General features: G+C 32.9%; 1 protein-coding gene and 2 non-coding genes across 3 annotated transcripts; 1 reads left to right on the top strand and 2 right to left on the bottom strand.

Annotated features, from left to right (window-relative positions):
* Positions 1 to 2,426: 2,426 nt before the first annotated feature.
* Positions 2,427 to 7,131, top strand: LOC105211639 (protein late bloomer). The gene is made up of 5 exons (XM_011183170.3): positions 2,427 to 2,910; positions 5,200 to 5,382; positions 6,436 to 6,603; positions 6,735 to 6,932; positions 7,005 to 7,131. The coding sequence occupies exons 1-5, from the start codon at positions 2,848 to 2,850 to the stop codon at positions 7,080 to 7,082; spliced, it is 690 nt and encodes a 229-aa protein (XP_011181472.1). The 5' UTR covers positions 2,427 to 2,847; the 3' UTR covers positions 7,083 to 7,131.
* Trnar-ucu (transfer RNA arginine (anticodon UCU)) lies at positions 4,438 to 4,510 on the bottom strand. The gene has a single exon. It is a non-coding gene; the product is annotated as a tRNA-Arg (tRNA).
* Trnar-ucu (transfer RNA arginine (anticodon UCU)) lies at positions 5,572 to 5,645 on the bottom strand. The gene has a single exon. It is a non-coding gene; the product is annotated as a tRNA-Arg (tRNA).
* Positions 7,132 to 10,832: the final 3,701 nt, after the last annotated feature.

Raw genomic sequence — 10,832 nt, 5'->3', positions numbered from 1 at the left:
CATAGTTCAGCGAATAAAAATACAGCGGCTACACTGGCTAGGTAATGTTCGTCGAATGGACGAAAACACTCCAGCTCTGAAAGTGTTCGATGCAGTACCCGCCGAAGGAAGCCGAGGAAGGGGAAGGCCTCCACTCCGTTGGAGGGACAAGGTGGAGAGCGACCTGGTTACACTTGGAATCTCCAACTGGCGCCGAACAGCGAAGGAAAGAGAGGAGTGGCGCGCTCTCATCGATTCGGCTATAACCGGCTAAACAGTTGAACGCCAATCACATACATACATACAGTTGTCTATAAATAAAATTAGGAAGTTTATGTAGAATGAATGTCGTTTAAGAATTTCGAGATCACAGACGTTAGTGGCCCTCAAATATCTCTTAAAAATTCTCGCTGAGTTAAGGGCTGGTTATAGTAATGGGGCTTGGAAACTATATTTTGTATAGTTTTCGAGCATCAAATCTCCTTTTAGACAAACAATGCTGGCCTTATTTTATTAATATAACGTACAAATTGACCAATATTCTCCATACAAAGTCGGCAGTGAGCTCTTGATAATGTGAGTTATGGAAAGCCATGAACCGATTTCTAAAATTGGTATATGAGAGCTGCCAAATATTGTTTAAGTAGTTTCGATCTATTTGTTGATGACAGAGCTTTATATTCTAATTTTAAACAAGCTGATAGGATTCAAAAGAAATAGGTGAATTTGAGGTCCAATTTCTTTTTTTTTTTACTACGAGTTGTTCCAGTGAAAGGTAAAAGCTTCAAGCTAATTTCTCTATTCATCTAAATAACGGAAATGCGAAACTGAAGTAGGATAAAATTCTTCCCTGTACTCATTGCTTAGTTTGTCTGTAGCAGCCACTAAGGTTAGATGTGTTTTTATGAGCTTGATGATTTTCTTTTCTTTTCGTCAAAAGCGCGCATTCCGTTGCTTGTTCGTGAATAGTTGGTCAAAGCCCCAAGCTCCATATGCGTCATACATGACTCTGTGTGTGTGTGTTTTTTTTTTTATTTCCAACAATATAGTAGAGTACCTTAAAGGCCATTCTTTTACAAGCATATGAGAAAACGCTGAAAGAGCCAATGGATATCCCAAAAATCGAGTTCGGGAAGTGTTTCGATGCTTAGAAGAAGCGCTGGCGTAAGTATATAATATCGTATGTAGACTATTTTAAAGGCTACAATATTAATGTAGATGAATGAATAAATAAAAAAAACGAAAATTCCCGTTACTTTTTGAACACACCTCGTATATGATTTTGAGTTATAAAAAAGTACTCTGCAAATGTATGAAATAATAAAGAAATAAAAGTAAATAAAAAACATATATGTTTTTTCGTTAATGAGGAGCCTTTGAAGTTATACATGTCAATCATATATTATTAAAAATTAGCTGGTGTCTTATGCCATATGGTTGAAACAGTTCATATGTGTATAAATTCTTAATGAATCTAATAAATAAGAAAGTGAGTACAAAATCGAATTCTCAGATGGAAATGAAAGTGCAATTATGTATTTCATATACTCGTACATGGACTACCCATATATACTAAATATATATGTACAATTCTCATTCAAAACACTTTTAGTTTTCGCATTTCGCAAACGCACATATTTATTTTGCTAAGAACTCACATGGTCTATAGTTTTTTCTAAAAACAACAACGAAAATAACGGAATAAACTTGCATGTGTTTACAAAGAGCTTTTCACTATTACAAAGTATGCCTGTGGGTGTATGTAAATATGTGATCCCATTTAAGCTTGTTGATATTGGCCTTTAAGGTCTTTTGGCCAGCCACAATTTCCGATCATAAAATCATAAAATCAACGCTGCCACCACCAACGTTGCGCTGTCAGCAGCGTGTGCACGGCGTGTAGGCGCAGCTTGCGCGGTTGACATTTAAAATTCATAAATATTCGTTCATTTTCACTTTGATACCATGCATTGTTGTTGTTGTTGTTGTTGTATAATTGTGTTATTGTTTTAGTTTCCATTGCATTTTATTGGTCAGCAACTATGGGGACTATGTAGGCGAGTTGTGGCGTTCTTGGTGGTGGAAAATCGCACACACACACATCGACATATTTAATTTATGCAAATGCCTGTGTCTTCGCTGTAGAGCGTCTGAAAGAGAGTGAAAGACAACAGCAGATTTTGTCGTATTGCCAATGTTGATAAAGTTGCCAACAACAATAACAAAAACAAACAAGAGTGAAAGCATAAAAACGAAAAAAGTGCGCTACAGCAGCGGAAAGCAGAAAATACCGAATGACCGAAGAGCATTATTAGCAATTAGAAGACAGTCTTTTTTCGATTTTTTGTTTGTTTGTTTTTTTGAGATTTCCTTATGACACGGCGATCGGAAATTTTGTCATCGTTGAGCTCATCGCTCTACAAAGGTATGTACTACAACGGTTGACACCGCCAAAACAGAGCAGAGCAGATCATCAGGGCCACTTTGTCGTTTTCTAGCTGCTTATTGTCAGTTTCAGTTTAAAAAGCTACGTGAACGTGCTATGAAAGTGGCCGCGAGTGCGCCGGTGACGATTGATCTTTAGTAGTCTATGAGCAGCAGTGTCTGGTGAATTTGCTAGCGTAAAGGAATTTCGTTTAGAACCGATTGTGTAATTGTTTTCTGTTATTTTTAACCGTTGTTGCGTACATACAAACATATTTACGAGTATTTGTTAGTAGTTACTAAGTGAATGTGGATAACAGTATTATTTTGACAGCAATAAGTGATTAGTTAATTAAATTAAAATAATATACATTATATACACAATTCTACAAGAAGCTTTTCAAAGCTTGAAGGATAAAGACAACAGCTGTTCATCTTATAAAAATGTTTCGCTGCACCAGGAAGCGCCTGAAAGTCACGTTATTCGTATTCAATGCGATTTGTGCTGTAAGTATTGCGAAAGCTAAGCAAAATATTGTGCAATAAAAAATATTTTATGTAGTTATAATGAATTCGAAAGAAAGACAGTATCAACAAGTAAGGCAGGACTAAGTTAGTTCAGTTTAACTATGGTGTGTGATATATCTAAGATTCCATATATAAAATGTGGACTCAATCCCTAGTATTATATGTACATACTTATGAACCGTTTATGTTCATTTTTGGTATCAAGTGATCTCATCTTCTTCTGATGACTTTATTGTTTCTCATTTCTCATCAATGCAAAAGGAAGGGAAACACGAATGTAATTCATATTTTATACCATATTTTTAAACGTACAACATGTGTATAATTCTTACTTAACCATATCAAAAATCGTGTGTGCGGTATAAAACTAACCGGAAGTATGAAAATCATCATATCCGGTATAGACGTGGTTAATTCTTGTCCACAAACAATACTGTAAGGATGCCCTAGCCTCCATATTCTAACAAGACTCCATGTGAATTTTTCTTATTTCCAAAACTAAGAGAACCTGAAACATTCTCCGTTTTACAAGCGCACGAATGAATAATTTTTTTTTTCAAAAAACGAAAATTCCCGTTATTTTCTGAACACACCTCGTAGAATCAAAAAGAAAAGCCGGATTCATAAATTTTTTGGTATGAACTCACTTGAATGTTAATTCTAAAATTATTAGATAGCTTTAATTCACATATGGTTCGATAATATGGTATAGAAGTTAGCTGTAATCTCGAAGATATTATTCCTATATACTGTGTTATGAGAAACCAGCCAAAAATATTGCATATCCTCCACTTAATTAATGCCCAAAATTCCTATATCTTCTCTTTATTTGTTTAATTCTTCAATGTGAAAATTTTCACTTTTTTCGCTATTTACATGGCCAAATTAGCGTATTGTCTCTAGAGGCGGATGACAAAAATTAGTCATATTGTGTGTGCGTTAAAAATAAACTGCAAAATTTTACCGTTCTTTTCGCTTTTCTCATTTTTAATGCAATAAGCCATACACACATATGAACATACACATTTTTTTAAGATTGTTTGTTTTTTTATGTTTTGTTGTCATTTCGAAATTCTTTTTGAACTTTCTTTTCCACTTTTTGTAACGCAAGCATTTAAAAAAAAACGTTTGTGAAAAAATAATTGTGCAAACTTTTGAAAGTTTGAGCGAACATGAGCTTTGCAAAAAGCTTTAAAATAAAATTGTACACAGTGGTGGCGAATGTTATTGGGATTGGTGGAGAGAAAATGTGATTTAAAAAACAAATACTGTGTGGCTGGTAAAAGAAGGAATGTTTTAGAAAACCCATAACGAATATGAAAAAAAGAAACAACAAATATTACATGATAATATATAAAGTTTTGTCGAAACTTGCTTGAAGCATATCCGTATTCAATCCGGCAAGAGAAATTAACAGATCAGCTGATCAAAATTAGTTTTATTAGGGTGTCTCCCATTCATTAACTGTAAAACAGGAGTATATATCATGCAAAATATAGTCTCTCAGAGCCCTTGCGGGGGTCGAACCCGCGACCTTTGGATTAGAAGTCCAATGTGCTATCCACTGCACCAAAGGGCCGTTTAATATTAAAAACTACGCTCAAAAATATAAAACAAGTTTAACTAATAAAAGCAGAAAAAATTAAAGAATAGTTATATAAATATTGAACATAACTGTTCTTTACTTCTTTTTTCATAAATCTATTATTTAAACAAGTGTTTCAAGATTCTTCAATACAACGGTAAGAGACACGAAAAAAACTGTGTTTACTGAACTAGTAGAGTTTCACAACAGTATGTTTGCTATATAAATATATGATGCTAATACATCCAAGAAGTTTACCTTTTTATAGAATACTGAAATTTGTTACTAAATCACGATACAATCAAAGGAGGTTAGGATACGATAAAAGTGTTTAAGATTGGCTTAACTCAAGAATATACTTCTTTTATTATGGATATAAGAGAGCTTCGGTTCAAAATCTTTCCGCCGACAGAATATGTTGTAAACTAATAAGTCTCTTTAGCTATAAGACTCACACTTTACATTTATTAAGAATCTCAGGTAAGGCCTTTATGTGGATGTAAATATTTGTAAGTTTAATTATTGTATTTTTAAAATGAATGTTTAGGTTAAGTTGGGACAATAGAAATTATCGAATGAATCAAGGAAAAACTAAGTTAAGAGCTGTAGGGAAGCTCTACTTCATATTGCATATATTTTCTCTGTTTCTCAATTTCTCTCTCACTCTTCTCCTTTATCTTTAGATCATGGGTGTAATTCTAATGTGGTTTGGAGCTTGGCTACATAGTAATATAGGAGAAATTGATGTGGATAACAGTGAAACTCTGGTCGCTACTATAATTGTATTACTCGGCGCTGTATTACTGGTGATGGCGGTCTTTGGCTGTGCTGCAACTTATATGGAGTCCAAAAGCATGTTGATAAGTGTAAGTCCTGATTCATTATCAAAATATAAAGTAACATTTTAAAGCCATCAAAACCTTGTAAAAAAGTTTGAGCGTGCTCTGAATACTAAATTGATTTCTATACAGCTAAAAGTACTGGCTACGACTGCTACAGTTCTTAGCAGACTAACCAAAATGTTAGTGTCCTTTTAGGGACAAAATAACACCTTTTGAGCCCTTGCGGGGGTCGAACCCGCGACCTTTGGATTAGAAGTCCAATGTGCTATCCACTGCACCAAAGAGCCGCTTAATATCAGCTTAATTCTGTAGATAAAAAATAAAAGTAAAATTATAAATAACGGTATATTTAGCTGTGTAAATAGTTTTACCGAAATATTTCCAAGGTAATTGTCTACACAGGTGTTTTAGTTTGTTTCATTTACGGCGAATGAAAACTCAAATGTTTCCTCAATTTTATATTGAAATCCATCAACTGAATGCTTTCAGAACTCTGAAGTTCATTTTGAATAATTTATGATATGTTTTGTCTTCTTCTTGTTCTTGATTCTAGCATAAGTCGTTTAAGTATTTAATGGTTTATCGGTAACAGTATTCCCTCAAGAGATTCTGTACAATATGATATTATCTTGCATAAAAGCATCTTTTAAAGTTTCAGTTAAGCTTCTTATCCTTATTTGGGGGATACTAGATAATACCATCCAACAAATGGAGGCCCATTTAAAACCGCACTTCTAGAGAAGTCGGATATACACTCGGAGCTATAGCGGGCAGTATGCTACTGAGGTCAGAAAAATACTTTTTTATTATGTCATATTTTGCCTCAGCCGAGATTTGAACTTATGCCATTTCGTGTGGCAGTTCCGTGCACAACCAACTCAACTACGACGAGGTTCCTGCAATCTTGTTCAATCCAAGACAATAAATACCTCCTGAAGAAATCTCAGTAATAGAAGATCTCACCTTGATTTCTACTTAAAAGTTTTTGAAATCTAATTTGAAAATCCTCGATTACGGATGAGGGTCCTATCTAACAGATAAACAAATATTAATAATGATTAAATCTTTTATTTTTAGTATGCTGTGATTTTAGTCATTTTGCTGGTCATACAAATATTCCTTGTGAGCATCAGCTACACGGCAGCTAGCGGCAGTCTCTCAAGCGGTCTACAACGGGGCTTCGATGAACTTTGGGATAAACGAAATGCAAATACAAATACCACATTGTCTTTCTATGAAGAGTGGGTAAGATTTATAAGTAATTTATTACAAACAAACACACGTGCTTATATCACAAACAAAGAACTCAGATCATGGAACCCCTAACGAATATTACTTTGCTCCCCTAAAATAATATTATTTCTCCTCCCTTATAGCTCCATTGTTGCGGCAAAAGCAGCGCCAATGACTATTTTCTCATGGACAAAGTTCCGCCGCCCAGCTGTTGCCGCTACCAGGACTGTACGAGCGTGCTAAATCTCTATGTGGATGGTTGTGAGAAGAAATTCGGCGAATATGTGAGTGAGAAGACAAGCAGCTTCAACCTCATCAGCTGGTGTTTGATTATGATGGAGGTAAGCATGCGCTTACAAATATAAATGTAAAGTGAAAGTGAGTTATTTTTAATGAAATTTTATCTTTTGCAGTTCATTGGCTCCGTGATTGCTTGCATTTTGCTCGATAGCATCAGAAATTATCGCGATCGCATACGGTTCTACAACTGAGTTGTGCTGAAAGTTGGTGAAAATGCAAATACCTCGTTCCTTTGCACTGCATAGTATTGTTACACACACTCACATATACATATACATTGTATGTTGAATTGATATATTATTAATATAAATTAGGTCAATTATTATTACTGATTAGTTAATTATTATTATGCAAGCTAAACCTACACCTAAAAATATTTAGTTGAATTCTTATATAATTTTTTATAAAAAAATATTGTTGTTTAATTGTAAGTAACGCAATTTTATGATAACCTTGAAGTCGAATAAACATGAATGCAAAAAAAAAATTTATTTTTTAATTTTAAATATATTTTAAATATTTCAATACTTTTTCCTGATTTTTGTTTTTAAATTTTTTTATTTCATATAAATTACTTTGAATTCAGTTTTAATAAAGCCGGCAACCTTTTTCACAATTAAATCCGACATAATTTTTTTCTAAATATGCTTTGTTTGATATCCATAAAGCAATATTTAATTTATTTGAGCAATTTTATGAAGTAAAAAATGTAAACAGGTGGCAACCATATACAAAAATTTAATATATACGCTTTCTTGAAATACACTTAGTTAATTTCTAACGTTTTTTCATCAAAGTCATTTTCTTGTATTTTTTTTACTAAATATTTTCAAACATGTGGCAACCTTCTACTCCGAACAAGTCAAATAAAACGTGGTTTAACCTTTATAGTTTATAATTTCGATTTTACTACGACTTTCTTGATTTCGAAACTTGCATATTCACTCTGCGCAACGAGTCTTGAGTAAATTGAGACTATAATTCGTGAAAGAGACTGAAGATCAACTCTAGATCTATATGTAAAGTATGAAAACCAATGCTTGTTTCAAGCGGAGCATATTTTAAGGATGATAGTAAATGCGAATTGGCTATTTTTAAATCGCAGGTTAAAATTTCGGCATAGTGCCCCAAGTGTACCCACTGAAATTGTGAAGACAACGACTGTGACATCTATTGCCAGCGATGGACACATACATTATTTGAACTAACTAAATGAAAATCATGAGGTTTTGGAACTACTATGCTATTTAAATCGATAGAATATCTACATTTTCCAAGCTTAACAAATGCATACCCCACGACGTATACGCAATATTTCATTTGACATGCTAACATGGAAGATTTCACTTAAGGGGCTATACCAGTGTAACTCATGAAAAATTAGGCGATTTTCGTGAATTTTTTTTTAAAGAAAGTACTCGATCGAATGTTGCGAAGTTTCTTGTTGGCTATAATAAGGTATACTCTCAGCTATATTTTAAGATTTTTTTTTACAAAAATATTGAAAAATAACGTTATGTGCTGTCTTGAGAGGTAGGTAAAGTTGAAAATATTGCCTATGCAATGACCTACGAAAAAAAATAAAAAAATGGTGAAGTTCTGAAAAAAAATTTAATTTTATTAGGTAAAAAACTGGAAGTTTTGTTAATGCCAAATTGATAATTTTCAACAAATCAAAAAGAGGTAGGTCATTGTACAGTAAATTTCTCGTTGAGTTATGATGTCAGCAGTTTGGAGCAATGTCGTTTCGTTTAAAGTTTCGATTATGGCGGCTTATGCCTGCGAGCGGTCACTCTTTAGAACTCCGCCATTTAAAAACTACTCAAGAAGTGACCTTACCGCTTTCACATGATATTTTTGAAAGTATTAACTATCGAATAAGCAAAAAATCGATTTTTTGAAATTATAATTGTCTATTATAGATCTTCCCTTTAGTACTTGGACATACATATACATATACTAAATTATCATCAAAAATATTTGTACAAATTCAATTCGGATATCGCCAATGTCTTGACTAGCTTAATTTATAAAAGCGTTTTAATATATAGTCTAAGAGAATTGAGGAAATATATACTTGCTTTAGCTTTTAGAATTCAGAAAAATATGGTTCTGTGGTTAAATATTTCCAATTACAAAATTATGCAAAGTGATGATCTTAATTTACACCGTTGCTACAGAAAAAGGAGATTATGAAATGTGAAAATTTATTATATATAAATAATATATTTCTTTTCGGCTTCATTATGCACTAATTAACTATAAAGGGTTTATTAATTTAATAAAAAAAATAAAAATTAAATTTTTTGTTTTTGTAATAGTGTGAACGAATTCCTGAAATAGTTTTGAGAAAAGATGTCAGTTCTCGGCAGATCATACATAAATCTCCTTCTTTTCCCATTTCATATATTCTACTACATTTGATTGTAAGATTTTAACCCATTGTAACACTAACAACAAAAGATGATTCACGCATGAAAAACAGAGAATTGCTTCAAAACAACGCACACCAGCTGGCGTATGATTTATGACTAAAATAAACTGAAATCAGCAGAAAATTGACCATGAAAATCAAACTGCTCGACAATACTGAATGAAAAGGAAAAACATGGAAATACAATCCTACGCAAAAAAGACTAAAGACTAAATAAGAATACAGAGCAAATTAAATAAACATAATGAGAAAAGAATTCGTTCGAATTAAAAAATTTACATAAAAATCATGAAAAGCATAAACTGGAAATGCGAATTAAAAGAAAAATCAAGAGCGAGAGATAAAGAGAGAGAGAGAGAGAAAGCGCGCGCTAGCGATATAATCTCAAACCTATTGTGTTGCTCCACATTGTCACGGCATTTTAGCAAACTTTCGAAATCAAAACAAAATCAAAGGCTACTAAAGGCGACTGCCAGTAAGTAGGTGTCACAAATGAGAGGTTGTAGAACACGCTAAACGAGGAAAAACAAAACAACAACAACAAAATTCAGCTAAATACAGTAAGCTAACAAAACAGGCAGCTAACAGATGAGCAGTGTCAACAGCTAGCGGCAGCAATAACAACATTAAATGAAAACATCAACCAGTCAACAATGAAGCTGAGCAACAACAATAAAAGCAAACAGCAAAGAGCTAACGGATGAACAGTAAAAGTGAATTGTGCACGCTGAGCGAGCGTAAGATCAACGCGACCTCGCAGCGCTAGCAGTAGAGGAGCAATTACATACTATGTATTGAGCGAAGCGCTTAAGGCTGTGTGCATAGTGAAGTTGTGGCGGGGTTGGTAGTGCAAAGGAAAATTATTTTTGTGAAAACGAGAAGAGTGAAATATTTTTACAGACTAAAGAAAGAAATATTGTTTAATAATATATTTAACTTTTCAAAAATTTACAAACGTTAAATTATTTAATGTTCGAATTTTTCCAAATTTGAAAATTATGAAATTTTGCTTAAAAGATTACAACTTTTATCACTTCTAAAACTTATAATCACTAAACGAATTTAACATTTGATGTTCGAATTTTTCAAAATTTTAAAATTGTGATAGTTACTTGCTTGCAACCCAAAATATAGTTTTTTGAAGAAAATATGTAATGAGAATTGAGGGAACTTTCTAATGTTTTCATTTTCGAATTTTTCGAAATTTGAAAATTGTGAAAATTTGCTTACGATAACAAAGATTTGTACTTTTTATGAAAAAAATTCTTAATTTTATTTAGTTCGAATTTTTCGAAAATTGAAAATTGTGAGCTTTACTTGCTTGCAACAACAAAATATAGTTTTTTGAAGAAAATGTGTAATGAGAATCTATCGGTGTCTACGCCAGTCAAGAAGAAGAAGTGTAATGAGAATTGAGGGAACTTGCTAATGATTTCATTTTCGAATTTGTCGAATTTTGAAAATTGGGAAAATTTGCTTACTATAACAAAGATTTGTACTTTTTATG

The sequence above is a fragment of the Zeugodacus cucurbitae genome, chromosome 6 (assembly GCF_028554725.1).
Source record: "Zeugodacus cucurbitae isolate PBARC_wt_2022May chromosome 6, idZeuCucr1.2, whole genome shotgun sequence".
In the NCBI taxonomy this organism is placed as follows: Eukaryota; Metazoa; Arthropoda; class Insecta; order Diptera; family Tephritidae; genus Zeugodacus; species Zeugodacus cucurbitae.
This window is presented reverse-complemented; position numbering and strand designations above follow the sequence as displayed.

What these genes read in the sequence shown, in the direction of transcription:
- LOC105211639 (XM_011183170.3), top strand. Translation starts at nt 2,848, where the DNA reads ATGTTTCGCTGCACCAGGAAGCGCCTGAAAGTCACGTTATTCGTATTC. An exon ending in TATTCAATGCGATTTGTGCT is followed by an intron (nt 2,911 to 5,199) that starts GTAAGTATTGCG and finishes CTTTATCTTTAG; the next exon opens with ATCATGGGTGTAATTCTAAT. An exon ending in GGTGTTTGATTATGATGGAG is followed by an intron (nt 6,933 to 7,004) that starts GTAAGCATGCGC and finishes TATCTTTTGCAG; the next exon opens with TTCATTGGCTCCGTGATTGC.